The 15347-nt window shown below is 38.5% G+C and overlaps 1 protein-coding gene across 2 annotated transcripts in view; it reads left to right on the forward strand.

The window, feature by feature from the left end:
- The window catches only part of KCNN2 (potassium calcium-activated channel subfamily N member 2), a 66455-nt gene extending 53208 nt beyond the window's left edge, over window positions 1-13247 (forward strand). The window contains exons 5-8 of one of the 2 annotated variants that reach the window (XM_072360455.1): window positions 3792-3902; window positions 5864-5991; window positions 10916-10985; window positions 12351-13247. In XM_072360455.1, coding sequence (XP_072216556.1) covers window positions 3792-3902; window positions 5864-5991; window positions 10916-10985; window positions 12351-12638 — 597 coding nt within the window. In that variant the 3' untranslated portion in view covers window positions 12639-13247. Of the gene's footprint in view, window positions 1-3791; window positions 3903-5863; window positions 5992-10915; window positions 10986-11201; window positions 11240-12350 lie in introns of those variants that run through there. The other variant, XM_072360456.1, reaches the window with a different exon arrangement.
- Window positions 13248-15347: the final 2100 nt, after the last annotated feature.

Here is a 15347-nt window from a genome sequence, read left to right on the forward strand (position 1 = left end):
CATCCTTTTTCCCCTTCCCTGTAGTATAGTCATAAGTCAGGACTTGTTGTTCCGACATACATGGTTATGAACAATATGTAACAGCTAGCACAAACTGATGCTTTTTGAACATCTAAAATATAACATTAGCTTTTGCAAATTTTGCATTCTTCCTTTCCCCAAATTTTGATATACTGAAGTCCTGCGTGCTCTTAAAGTTGTTCTGCTAGCCAAAAAAATCCAAACAAAAAAGCCCACACAACTAAGGAAGAGGATGGGGGGTTGAGTGAAGAATACGAGATCCAGACAGAATTAGTTATTGCCTTGGCACCTGAAAATATACACTTTTCTGCTTTTCTTCAGTTTATTTTTGGTGATATGTAATTCCTCTGGAAGATATGCAGGAGTGTGAAGCAGTGATTTAGTCTATTATCTACTTTGAAACAGGATAGGAAGAATGATTTAGCAATCAAATATAGGGCTTATTTTAGAATTTCATTCTCAAGAGAGCCTCTCTTGCACTTAAAAAATCAGCATGATATGGTTTCCTTCGAGGAAATCTGCAAAAACTAAGCATTTAGCATAGATTTCTCTTGTTGTGCAGAGATGCTAAAAGAGGTCATTCTCATGTCCTGTGAGCATGCCACATTCTCAAAAACCAAGTGGGGTAACTACATCTAGAATACTGCACAGCTGCAAGAAACTGCTCAGGTGCTAAGGAAGACAGCAGCCCATATGTGCCATTGAGGGAGCTTTCATAGCATGCCAGTGACACTATTTTACTGCTGCAGGGGCTCTTACACATGCGATATAAAGCTACACGTTTCAGCAGCTTTTGGCCCATGTAACTGTGGTACCACTTTAAAGAGGTAACAGAATGGGTCTTAGAAGCCTAATTTTAACTCAAAGTATGTTCATTTTGTCTGTTACCATTCTTCCAGACTTTTTATTTCGGGAGCAGTACATATGGGGATTCTAGCCTTTCTCTTTCCTTGGCATAAACAGCAGTTTTGTATTAATTTGCCAGACCACACTGTTTTAACTGCCGCAACCCATTTTAGCATTCTTACTGTAGGCAGGCAGAAATCAAATTACATCACTGGAGCAACATTGGCCTGTTATCCTGAGTGGGCCAAAATATTTCTGTTCCCCCTCTCCCTCCCCCTTCTTCCTATTGTATGGAGTTGCTTTTATTGTTTTGCCCACAGGGAAGTGTCTTGCATTTTAGCAGTTCCCTCCTGCTGTCCTTCATAGGAAGGAGACTGGAAAAGAGCTGACTTTGTGGGGGGTGTAGGGCACACAGTAGAACACCTCCTGCTCAGACCCTGAAGAGCTGGGTGCATTTCTGAAGCCCTCAGTCTGCAGTGTTAGCTGTCTTCATACTTTCTGTCACAGAATGGGGATGTGGGGACACAAAGGAGTGTCCCTGTTTTGCCCTTGTCTCATGAAGAGAGAAAGAGACTTCAAATATATGAGAGCTTTGCTCAACACAGGGTCGGTGAGCAGAAGGAGACGGTACAGCAAAGCTTGAAAGCTTGGGTGGAGGACAGAAAAGAAGCTAGGCAGGGAAATGCAGCAAAATCACAAGGGGTAAATTAAAGAGAATGTTAAGTGCTGTTGTGGGCAGAAGCTTTGCAAGGTAAGAAGTGACTGCAGAGTATCAAGTCTGTCTGAGAGAGCAGGTGATTTGGGATGATCTATCATCGGAATGGAAACTTAATTGGAGACACTGTGAATAAGGGGTTCCAGGGAGTTAATTTATGTTCTATTTTCTATGTGTTTAGTAGTGGAATCTGTAGTTAGGAAGCTAGTTTCTGAGATCTACTCTGCATCTTCTGGAGGCAGCGAGGCTGATACTGGAGCAGGGAGAAACTGACAGAATAAATGACTGACAGAAATACAGAAAGTAGAAGGAAGTTTTGTAGCTGAAAATCAAGTAAGTTTGAATGTGCAACAATGGACTGCTTTACAGTGGAGAATAACTGATGTAACTGCTTGGAGGTTGGACTGAAGATGCAAGTTAAATGCAGCCTTATTTATTTAATGTGATTTTTACACTTACAAAAAGAGAGTTTGTAAAGATTTAAAACAAACAACAAACAAAAACCCCACAAACCCAGCTGATTTTAGTAATGGTGTGCAAGTAAATGATACCTTGAGATGTGTATAATACGTGCTGCTTCTCATTATGTGACAAATGGTTTTTCCAATGTCCTTTCCAAGCACAAAGGACACCATTACTGAGTTAAAAAAGTGAGATTATCTTTACTTACATTTAAAGCAATAAAAGAATAAGTGAAATTAGGCAGCCAGAACAAAACAAAGCAAGGTGAAATGAGACAGCAACAATAAAACATGTCAAGGTAATGCATTACAACACAAGATTAACTGCAGTGATTAGGAAAGAAATATCGTCAATTGCCCTTAATACTTTGCCATCATCCAGATCCACAGTCACTAGGGAACCCTGGTTACAGCAAGGGTTTGGACAGTCTTTCCTAGTGACTGGGATGTCCTATGTGATGTGTCCATCCATAGGTAACGTCTCCTGCTTCACTGCAAGAGGGTCCAGCTTTTACACTGTTGAATAAACAGGTTTCCATCGCTTCAAGGGCAGAAACATCTGGTTTCATTCTCCTTTTTGGATTCCACCTCAAGCCTGGCCAGTTCTCAAGGAGGAGCCAAGGAAGTTTGTGTACTATGTCTTCTTAAGGCATTAGATACCATACTTCTAAACAAGGAAAGGTTAATAAATTCTCGCAACATTTTATTTAAGCTACATCTCTTTCTAACGAGACATTTTATCTGAGCTACGTGTTTCAGTAATGATCAGATAGTAATGTAATATAGTGCTTGGTTGTGAGGTTCATCTAGAGGTCAACTTTGGTTTGAGATCTGTTGTTAAGGTTTTAATGCTTTACACATTTAAGTCAACTTATTCTTCCCATTAACCCCTTTAACCACCCTTCTCCCCCGCCCCCTACCCCCCCCAATTAAAAAATAATATGTTTTTATATATATTTATATATATAATGGTAACAAAGATACTGCCTTTTCAAAGGAACTGACAATAGTTTAGGTCTGTTAGGAGAACGGATGTGCACATGTGCATGTCTTTGCATACGTACAGACAGCACCGATTAGGAACTTGGTATTTTCTCTGTTTCTAGTGAATGTATTGTATACATGTGCTGTTTAAAATGGTGATAAGCGAAGCAGAAGTATTGTAGGAAAAAGTCAGTGAAGCCTTCAGAGAGCAACTTAAAAGTGTATTAAAATGAATAAGTACTGCATTTATTGTAAGTTTATTTTTGGCCCGTAAAACAAATTCTAAGAAACTTCTTGTTTGTTTGATTTGTTTTCTTTTTTGTTCTGGTGCCCTGGATTCTCATCTAATCCTATTTCATCTTTGGCAATTGCTGTAACTTTGAGACAGTTGTTAAGAGCAGGGTATATTTTGCATTTCTTTACTAACATTGTGGGTTTTAAAAGGTGTTTTGTTCACCAGCCTCCCTTTCTTATGCACTAGAAATGGGATGTATTCAAATTTTTGATCACTGAAGGAAAAAGAAAAAGCAGGACTTTTAAAGACGCTGCTCACTAATTGTTTGGATGCTTTGACAGTTTACCAGCCTGTAACTGCTGACTTTTTCTATTACTTTCAATAGAAATAGCTGTAGCATCTTCAGTGTTATTTAGCAGGCTTGAAATACCTGATTCTTGCTATATTTCTGCAACAAAGGAGAAACATCCACTAAAACCTCTGCAAAATGCAGTAGTAACATTTTGGGGGTTTGTTTTATTGTTTTCAGGGTGCTGGGTGCACTGCACTGGTGGTAGCTGTGGTGGCAAGGAAGTTAGAACTTACCAAAGCTGAAAAACATGTGCATAATTTCATGATGGACACCCAGCTAACTAAAAGAGTAAGTCACACTTTATATTCACAACTGAAAAGGAAATGTATGTTAACTTATTTTTGCATTTGTTTTAAGTGGTCTCCTGCTCCATTCTTCTACTGGGCTTTTTCATAAGCGTGATTTTGAAAGGAGGAAATTGAATGCTCTGAGCTTTTCTTGGAATTGAGGATAAATGCAGATTTTTGATGGTTTGAATATTCTTCTGTGGAGGGTCTTCCAGCTGTAAGATAATTGGGGTAAACAACAGTACAATATGGTAAAACCAGTGAGTGATACGTTAAAGAAATCCGTACGGCACAGGAGAAGGATTTATAGCTAAAATAGGTGAAATGACTGATAAGTAAGAATTTCAAACAACACAGGATATTCTTAAAAAAAAAATAAATCCCTTTTCATACCTTGTGAACAAGGAAGTCTTTGCAATTGCTTGGTGTGCTCAGCACAGCACTCATTCAGCTACATACATTCAGCTGAAGCGCCCTGAAAGATGTTTCGTAGATAACAGAAATACCAGAAGAGTGATCATTTAAAATGAAGTAAAATAAAATAATAAATAATTAAAACCTTCAGAAATTGTTAGAATTCATTATAGAAATGACTATTTCAGTTTGCAAGAGATGTTCCTAATTTTTTTTAATTCACAAACATCTTGGAAAATGAAATAAGTCCTTTTTAAAAGAAAAACAAACACAAAAATGAGCAGGAGCTACAGACAGCTCCAGTGCTTGCCCATGGTGAGGTAAGAAGTTGCTGTTAGGAATATTTCTCAACTGAAACAGACAGTTGAACTCTAAATGTCCTTTAGGAGGAAAGAAGGCCTTGTGAAGATTGGCCAGATTTTGAGCCTTTTAAAGCTTTTCCTTCATGTAAATCTAATTACCAGTCTCATAGTGTACCTGAGCGGTGCTTTGTAGCTTCAAACTCATGACACTAAAAGCAAATGAAAAGCAGACCAAGCAAACAAGTCTGGGGTGCATATCAGATTACTGACCAGCATTACACAGAGGTTTCCACATCACCTGAAGTTGGCCTTATCTTCTAGGAAAATTGAAAGGGCTAGACAGAGACAGAGCAGAAGTCTCTAAAATGTGACTTAGCTTCCACTAAAGGCAAGCCCAAGGTTCTGCAATGCACATACAAAGTGGGAACCTCCTGCTGGGTGAATTGCATTGCATTGCTACAGTGCCATTACCTGTATGGTGGCTTACTCTGATGCTGCAGCGACCGGGATAATATACAGTTGGAAGGAGACAATGTAAAGATGGATAGCCTTTGCAACTAACCTACTAATTCTGTTAATAAATACTGCAGTGAAATTCTTTGTCTGTTGTTTTTAGCCATGAAAATATTGGAGGAAGGAACTGTAGGTACTCTTTAACATTTTATGGAAAGTCTCATTAAAAAAGAAATAAAAATTCAAAACCCTTAAGAAACAAAGCACTGCATACATTAATTAGGGAGAACGCTTTTTTCATCCCCTCAGAGAATGGTAAGAAGGAAACAAGACGGAAAAAAATGTAAAGAATCAACAAAAATACACTCAAACAGCTCTGGATGTTTAAAAGGCTGTTAAACTGCAAAGAGAAATAAGATACTAATAATACAAGAATAAGAAGAACTTTATGATCTGATAAAATTCTGTAGTGAGTTACTGTGCAGATAATTATCAGTATTTTCTTGTTATAGTTGGTATTGCTGTAAATGCCAGATGGTGCAAGCTCTGTCAAAGGACAGGAGATTCCCAGATGCAAAGATAGCTGGTTCCATTGTCAAAAGTAACAACACAGAAATTGCTCAGCAGTGCCTTGGTCCAGCTTCTGTTTTCTGCTGTTTCTGCTGCAGCTTCTTCGTGTGCCCATTTCCCATGTTTTGGCAGGGTCTTAAGTGTTACGGAAGGAGACAGAAAAGATAAAACATGACATAATGGTATTTTTTTGTCAGGTTGGTGTTTTTCTTTTGTTAAACAGGTGAAAAATGCAGCTGCCAATGTACTCAGGGAAACATGGTTAATTTATAAAAACACAAAGCTGGTTAAAAAGATAGACCATGCAAAAGTAAGGAAACATCAACGCAAATTCTTGCAAGCTATTCATCAGTAAGTACTATTTTGTTTTGGTTTTCCTTTCCAGCTGTTTTCTCTCCCTTTTCCCCTCCTTTCCTCTATTTACGTTTTTTTAGTTTCTGTTTCCTACTCTCTTTCTCCCTTTTTGCAAAATATTGCTCCTGAGTTTTCTGTTTGAGAATGACAAAAATAAGGTTTTACTGTAGTACCTGCTTACAACAGAAGGTATGTTGACTGTGTATGCCCAGCACAAGTTATATCAGAATTGTTTGTAGTTTTGTTAGTTTCCCATGCTTCCTGAAATAGCTAAGACATATTTGTCTTTTGCCACTGTAACTGTCCTTTGCTGTTATGTATTTGTTTACAGGTAGTAAAATACAAGCTACAACAGATAGAAGAAGAGAGAAAAATAAATAAGAATTGTTTGTATGTTTGGTAATTTCAGATCAGAATGATATAGAGGAAGAGAGGCTATGAGTATGTATGTAGTGTTTAATTAAGGGTATGCATCAAGCTTCTTTCTTACAGCTTAACAGCCATTTGCTTCTGTTTCCTCAGTAGATCAGGTCAGGTGTTGGTATGTAAGGTATTAACCCCATATACAGAAAACTATCATATTCCAACAGACATGGTACAGCCCTTGAATTCCTTGTGCTGTAATTCTGATGAGTTCTTCCCCCCTAATGAACTCCCAGAGCCTTGAAGACAAGCATGAGAACTGTGAGCAGTAATATAATAAGGCCAGACTTGAAGTATTCACCTAAAATTCATAGTATGTATTCGTCATAAAGCACATAAAGCCCAACAGACCTCTGTGATGATTAATCTTCTGTGGATTATATGGGGGGAAAAGGAAAAAAGAGACCTTTGTCCACAGGAACTACAAGCTTATCCTAGGAAATGGTCAGCACCCATGCTACTATTTATCCATTCTTCTAGATGTCTGTATCCAGTCTGAGGAAGCCATTTGTTGTATGGCCTATGAAATGGGTTTTCTGAGATACTTGGGGAAATGTAGATCAAGTATTTAAGGTTCATTTTGAACTGATATTTTGATAACTTCTGACAGTCTGTGTGAGCCAGCCTGCAAGGAGAGCGATCCACTTCTGTGCAGTAAAAGGATTCCTGTCTCATCTTCCACGAGGGAGAGAAAGGAAAAGCCAGGTTACTTTACTTCCTATTAGTAAATTTAGGCTTATAGACATTACCTCTAAGTTTCATAACAAGGTTTTAAATAGCTAAGCCTTGAAGGTATTAAGGTATTCAGTAACCTTGATTACTATTTCATACTTAGCAGTCTTGCAGGATTAAATGTTACTGTGCTGCAGGTATACTTGAGGCAATAAAAGGACTGCAAAAGCTGAGGTGTTCTTCCCACAAGTAAAAAGTGTATTAGCCTAGTTGAGTTGTCCTTTTCAGCTTAAAGGTCTGAGAGACAGGGAAAGGGTGGGCAGACATTTTAGGATAGAGGATGGCACGTTCTGTGTATCCTCTACTGCACTTGAATGCCTTATTGCAAAGGTTATTGCTTAACATTTTAACCTCGCTATTTCTTGTGTGTATGTGTGTGTGCACTTATATGCAAAGAAGAATCTAAAAAGCACAGCAGGCTTGATCTGCAGCTCATATATCATTCAAACTCAGAAGAGCTTCATAGGGTGTAAACTGTTGTCCTGCACCTGCCTTAAATATTCATTAATTGGGCTGGGTGGATAACGTGGCGGCAGTAAGTTTCTTCCTTGCTGCGCCAGCCAAACTTCAAACAGGTGTGTTAATAATACATATAACTCTGCCCCTTAGCACTTTGTATCCCATTGCAAAATGTGTTCTATTCAACCACAAAAAATTAGACCATTTTCTCAGTATGCTTAAGAATGCCTCATGGATGAAAACACTGCTCTAGCAGTTTGCTTTCCTCAAGCTGCAGCTGAGTAGCTGAATGTGGTTTATTTTCTGTCCCTGTACATCTCTGTACCTTCTTGAAGGGACCAAGAAATTCATGGCAGAATATGGTTCTCTTCTATCGTTATGGATTCTTAGGTTTTTTCTTTCCTGGTCCCCTTCCTTCAGCTTCCCAATCATTTGGCTGAAGACAGGAATAAAACAAGTGAAGCTTCAGGGCCAGTTCCATACATGAAATCAGAGCAGATTGCAATAACAGTTTCAGACTCACAAGTTCAGTCCTAAAATGGTGTTCTCCATGACTGGCCTGGATGATTTTGCTTCTCATGCATACTAAATAAGGTGAATTAATATTTTGACTAAGCAAATGTACGGATGATAGTTAATGGGGAGGTTTGAAGGTTCCTTCATCATGACTTCACCTGTGGCAATTACTGACTGGAAGCAGTGGCAACTCCCTAGTACTTCTCACCTGCTGAATTGAGCTCACTGTGCTCATCTGGTTGTTTCAGTATCTTTTACAGTTTTGTTTTTTGTTTTTTTGTTTTCTTCCTTTTGTTTTGTCTTTTTATTTCAACAAAATGAAAATAGAGCTCGGAAGTAAGTTTTATGAGCTATTCCTTTCTAAATTTGCAGAATTTACCACTGTCTGCATGCGAAAAATAGAGTTTTTATTTGTGAACTTCAGTGGTCTGATTGCTGCCATGGAAACGCGATACAGAATCATGATCTTTTGCTGTGATAAGTGAAGTTTATAAAGTCAACACGTTTCATATTTCTTCCTGAAGAATTTAAGAACAAAAGTCTGACAGTTCTCTTTAAATCTGGCTGATGCAGCTAAAAACTTGCCATTACCTAGGGATACGTGTTCTGGGTTGGCTGTGGTTAGGAATTATCACACAGGTGTCAGCTGGTGCCATTTTTCTTTTTTTCCCCCCATTTCTAGATGTTTCCAAAGTTCTGACATTGACATGCTCGCTTAGCGAACAGATAAGTCAAGGAGTCAGGGAACACAGAAGACAGGCACTCTTCAAATGCTATGAGACATACTGAAACAGCAGGATTACCACTCTCTAGTCAAGTCATTTCATACTCTAGTTATTCCTAGTTATCCTCTTCTGAGACTGTAATGATACACCTCCATACTTGGGAGATACTTCCATATATTCACCTCAGAATACCTCCAGCTCATGGCCTCTGAGAGCAGCATTCCTACAATCTGAATTAATGTTGTGCTGTTGTGCCTTCAGGGGAAGGCTTCTGGAATGTCAATGTTTGTGCAAACAATTGGAGTTACTTCAAGTAAATCAATGGAGTTACTTCACTTTTCATAACTTTCTTTCTCAGGGAGGATAGCCTAGATATTAAATTAAATATGTGCGTAACTACAGATTTGAACAAAAGATTCCTAATTGATTATAATTGAAAATAGTGTTTTGAAGAAGATTTCCACTGGAAGAACATGTACCTTCATCTGCTTCTGTGTTTAGGAGGTCATTTGGAGCCATCTTCCCCCATAGGAAAATAAAATGTCTCTGGAAAGGACTCCAGTTCGACCTCTAGATTAAAATAAAATAACTTAAAGCCCTCATAGAAACATAAAGCTGCTGAAGATGGGAAATGTTGTTTAGTTCCAGGAAACTGGTGAAACAGTTCTGATCCCGCTGCAGACTTCAGCAGTTTTGTCATTAATTTAAAGGGGATCAGAATTTCATCCTCTATATTCAAAACACAGCAAAGTCAGAATGATTTTTTTCCACGTAAGTGTTTAGAGCACTTTGAGGCCCACAGAAATGAAGAAGAGTAACTCCTTTACAGCTGCTGTGGGTGTACTACAGTAGCATGGGACACTTTGGTGACGCTGCTATGAGTTCAGTTCTTGTTTATACAAAAACAGGTGTATGTGCCTAAGTGAAATCCCATTTGCTTTATAAGATACACTCAGTCTTCTAAGTTGCACAGTAATTGAGAAATAGGTAGCTAAGGGCAGCTAGCAACTCATATGCACAAAATGCTGACAGAGTTATTTTCATTTGGCAGCTGTCAGATGGTTATCCTGTCTGGCCCATAACATACTGTAGACCACATGGCACCTTATCACGTCTTTTGTGAATCAGAGTGTAATTTTTTGAAAGATGCAGTATCTTGCAGCATTCAGCAGAAGAATGACTGAAAATACACCTAATTCTCTGCTGCAGAGCACTCATGCTTGCATGAGAAGTTGTTTCTTTGTGAAAATCACGCCTATAAACCACTCCTTTACTAGCTAATCTGAAAGCATATTTACTTTGACTCAGGGAATCTATTAAAAAGTTTGTGTGTTTATCTTCCAAATACTGTGCATCGCTAATTAGTAGTAATGCAGATAGATAGGTATTAAAATTTTCTCGTTGTATACTTTCTCAGTGTTCCAGTTTAAGTAGCACCTTGTAGAGGAATGTCTAGTATGAACTTAAAACGTAAACAGATTCACAAGTTATGTATGAAAATTGAGCGTATTGGCAAGTATGCTGGTTATTTAGCTGCTAGTCAGATGGAAGTTGTGTTTAACTGAATGTGAAACTCACTTATCACTGTATTTCCATCAGGTTCGAACACCTGCCAATCCAATCCATTTCCGACAGAACAGGGCTAACACCTGTATCTAGTCATGTAGGCATGGGAAGATGCTTGCTTAATACAACACTGATGGAAAAGAAAAAAACAAGCAGTTGTTCTATGTTTCTTCCTATATCTACTTGTCACGATACTGAGGCTTTGAGGAATGTTTTGGCTTTCTTTCATGTAGTCCGGATAAACTGTTACCTCCCTTTTTGAACTCTGATCATGGCAAGCGGTTTTCTCAAGGACATCGCATTTCCTTGCTCTTTCCTTTTTTTGTGGTGTTGAAGAAGCATGCTTCTCATCGTAGCAGGCACATGAGCGGTTTTGACTTTACACAAAGTACTCAAGGCATTGTCCATGCAGTTACTTGTTCTTGTGAGTTTAATGCATGCTTTTTAGAAATCCCTCTGTGATCTCTCACACACGTCTGACTTAAAATTCCACTTTTTAGATTAAGAAGTGTAAAAATGGAACAAAGGAAACTGAATGATCAAGCCAACACTTTGGTGGACCTGGCAAAGGTTAGTAGGCAATTGTTCTTGCTTTAATATTTGTCCTTTCAAAATGGAAGAGTTTGCAAGTGCAGGTGTTGTTGACAAGTGTGTGTTGTGGGTTTTTTTTGTAAGGCAATGAAAATATGGGTTAGTTTGGGGTTAATCATCTCGTTTATGTCTCTGACCAAAATTTAAATTCATCTTATTTATTTATTTATTTGTTTGTTTGGATATTTAAAAAAGATTTCACAGTCGAGAGGGTGATCCTGAGAGCTGATGTGACTGCAGTGGTTGTGGTAAATACTGAACTGCAGCTGGGCCTCGGCAGTGCAGTGCTGTGTATTGAAGAGGCTTCCCATCCAGTGAAAGTGACTTTGCCTTGAGGAATCGTAATACATGGACCCTCAAAAAGATGTTAACAGTTCAGTCTTTATTTCTCCTTTGCTTTAGAGTATCATCCAGCAATTTGAATTACTGAAAATACATTTCACACTACTGCTTCTTGATAAGCAACTGATAAGGACTTTTCAGAGATTATTTAATATGGAATACTTTGCCTTTGGGGATTATGTTGGTATCTTGAAAAGAAGGGCAGAGAAATGAGTTATCTACACTCATCTGATGGTGAGGTACTTTATACTTCAGGCAGTCTGTCCTTAAGTTAATCTCTTTGGATGGTATGTAAACTTCAGCCCGTTTGTCTGTTGAATTACGTACACTTTTAGTTGGCCTCTGTGATGTAAATTCTGCTGACCACTGCGCCGTTTTAAAGTTCACCCTGTATAATTCCTGTAGCCATATGCTGTTTTGTCGAGGGAAGATGGATGGGAGAATATAGAAATGGAGGAGCACGCAATTCAGTTGTACTCCTTGCACTGCAATTCAAGGCCAGCCCACTCAACTACTGTTACTACAGGCAGTATAAGGAACCTTGGTCAATTTAAGGAGAAAACAAATGAACAAAATTTCTGTTCTGCTTAAAAGAACAAAAGCTTTTAAGATGAAATGCAGAAGAGTCAAGGGTACATAACTGCTCTGTTGTGCTCAGCCTTCTCATGGCTTACACTACTGACTTTGTTCTCATCTCATTCTGGTGCATTTCTAAGCACCTGAGCTTCTGGAAAAAGGGCCTAGTGTTTTGTCTAATTCATTTTCATTTTGACTTTCAAAGTGCTTCTCAGAATACATTACATTTCTGCTCAGCAAATTTAGTAGGGAATTTATACTGAATACTAAATAATTTTCCTCCGCAAGTGTAACTGTTTCACAAAGCTCGTTATACTTTTTGTTTTCTTTTTGTGTGTGTGTGTGGAGTGCATGAGTAGATTTTACTGCATGTCAGAATATTTGCAAGATCCATCTAAGGCTTCGTTTACGTCCTTCTGCTTTCAGACTCAAAACATCATGTATGACATGATTTCTGACCTAAACGAAAGAAGTGAAGATTTTGAGAAGAGAATTGTTACTCTGGAAACTAAACTGGAAACTTTAATTGGTAGCATTCAAGCTCTCCCTGGACTGATTAGCCAGACGATCAGCCAACAACACAGGGATTTCCTTGAGGCTCAGATACAAAATTATGACAAGCATGTTACCTACAGCGCTGAGCGATCACGATCTTTGTCAAGAAGAAGGAGATCTTCCTCCACAGCACCACCAACTTCATCGGAGAGTAGCTAGAAGATAATAAGTTAACTGCAAAATAAAGACTTTTTGCCATCATATGGTCAATATTTTAGCTTTTATTGTAAAGCCCTATGGTTCTAACCAGTGTTATCTGGGTTCTGATGTCAGAGTCCTGGAAACCTGAACACAATGTTTTAGGCCAAAATGAGTGAAAACTCTTTATTTTTTCTTTTTTTTTTTTTTTTTCCCCCTCCTCCTCTCAGATGCACAGTGAATGCACCTATTATTGCTATATTACATTGTTCCTCCTGTAATTTCACTAACTTTTTATTCATGCATTTCAAACAAACTTTACTTACTAGAATATATAATATAATAAAGAAGTTAATTTCTGCACATTGTTTCTTGGTTACTTGAACTTTAACAGTTTTTAAAAACAAAGCTCACAATCACAAAGTCTAGTTATAAACCTTTAAGGAACAAAATTGAAGCATAATCATCATCCCTCGGAAGGAATACTAATTCTCTAAACTTTGCTTGCAGTGGAGGGGGAAAAAAATCTGTGTTCATCTAACAGTGTGCTGAATGATGTATAGTCATTTTAAAAGGTCAACAACAGCTTCAATTTCAAAGGGGATTAATTAAAAATATAGTTTATCCTAGAAAATGAAGTATGGTGTGTTGTTTTTTTTTTTCCTAAATCCTTTTAGGGTTGTTGTTTGATATACATCTGTACACACAGCCATCGGTAATGTATACATGCGCATATCTATGTGAAGTTATTTGGGCAGCACATGTGGCAAAGAATTTTTAAACCAAATCTTGGTGAAGCTGCTGGTGTGCAGAAAGCACATGTAAGGTCCTGTGAACAAACACTCCTACTGCCGTGGTTATGCCAGGTAAGTACATCCAGGGAGGAACATCGCTTTTAAACTGGAACTCTCCCATTAACTCTGTCTGTGTTTTGACACAGACAATATGTTCTGCATACATTGCATGTAGGTAATCCTTGTGGTTTCTGCTATGCAGTCAAAAACTTTGCAAGGAACTTTTAACAGGATCTATTTCCAAAAATCTGGGGAAAAGCTCTGCCTCTTCCCCTGGTTTGTGTTCCAGAGCAGCAAACCTAGGTGTGTTTAAATGCTCAGCACATGCAATTCGCATTCCTGAGCCTTCTGTATAAACAGAAAGTTATTTGACCTCTTATAATATTTTTTAGTATTTACTGTTTATGAAATATAGTTGCCCAGCCCACCTCCCATTAATTTAAACTCAAGGCTGACATGGTGTCTAGATGTATCTAGACATAGCAGTAGATGTGCTTGTCTTCAACAAATACGGTGTCAGTCCAGAAGGAACCAACATCCAACTGAAGGAAACAGTTTCCCTGTGGAAAGTTAAGAGGTTTGCTCAGCGGTGATGGCCAGCAATGAAGGAAGTCAGGACAGAGCCAGGACAGAGCCATGCTAGACAAGACAGGAGAGCAGTTCTCTCCAAGCCCACAAAATTCTCCAAACCAAATACATATTCTGAAAAACAGCAGACACTTTGGGACTATTTATAATACACATGGTTTGCTCCAAAAGTAATGCTTCCTGTTCATTCCCATGGATAAAATACAACCGATACAAAGAACACCATAATTTGATAAATTCTCAACTACAAACCACCATTTTTCAGTGTCATTAACACCATTAGCCGTGCCATTTTTGCCAGCAATGAACAGGAGGCTGTGTGATGTAACTGTACAGATCTGCACCACCAGAGGAGAACCACAGTGGCTGCCACCACCGCTGAAGCACATCATGCACTGCCTTGCTGTGCTTAGGCTTATCCAGTGTGTCTTAGGTCTTCATTCAGCAAGAGCTGATGAATGTCGATTGTTACAGCTTTTTTTCTGCAAGGAGAATTCGGGTACACACCTTTACTTCATTCACATTTCCATTTTGTCAGACTGTTCCTCTCCTGCTGGCCATACCAGACTATTGGCAGGAAGGTTCAACTGGTACAACCATACCACCAGTATTCATCTCTGTAATAGAATAGGAGGTATCAGATTCAGAGCAGTTCTCATACAACCAATGTAGATTCAAGCTGCCTCCAGCAGCAGAGCTTGCTGATAAAAAGTCCAAGTGTTTCTCTGTCACTTCTAATGTCCTTGAGAGGTGACGACTTTGTAATATTTTACCTCCTGGATGAGCAGCACAGTTACCTGTTTTTGGATTGCCATCTTTATTGATGGTGGTATTTTGTACTGGGAATAATGAGCTTTAGGTGCAGGATTTGCAGCCCATCTTTTGTTGTTGTTGTTTGCTTGTTTGTTTTTTAATTTCCAGTTGCCAGTGGGAAGAAAAAGAAAGAAAGTAAAAAGGGATATTATATAGCACCAATGGAAAGCCCAGCCTTAAAGTAGGTGAGATTTTGAGAGGTCAGAGGTCACTTTCTTTAATTTGTTGGCAGAATTAGAGATAGTTATTAATAATATTGGATTTCAGTATTCAAGTTGCAGAGTTCTTCCTTAAAGATTGCTCTTTTTCTCCTTTGTTTGTTTGTTTGTTTGTTCTGTGTGTGTGTGTGTAACTAAGAATCTTTCTCCTATGCACTGCTACTAAGAAGACCCAACCTAATGACTTCTTACAGCAGCTCCACTGGTGTGATGTGGCCATTCCCATCAGTAGGTTTTGTGTCAGTCTACCAAGCTCTGTTGGATGTTTTTATTTAAGCAAACAACAACTGGTTACTCCAGTATCTTACTTTTCTCTA

Source organism: Excalfactoria chinensis, chromosome Z (assembly GCF_039878825.1).
Source record: "Excalfactoria chinensis isolate bCotChi1 chromosome Z, bCotChi1.hap2, whole genome shotgun sequence".
NCBI classification, from domain to species: domain Eukaryota; kingdom Metazoa; phylum Chordata; class Aves; order Galliformes; family Phasianidae; genus Excalfactoria; species Excalfactoria chinensis.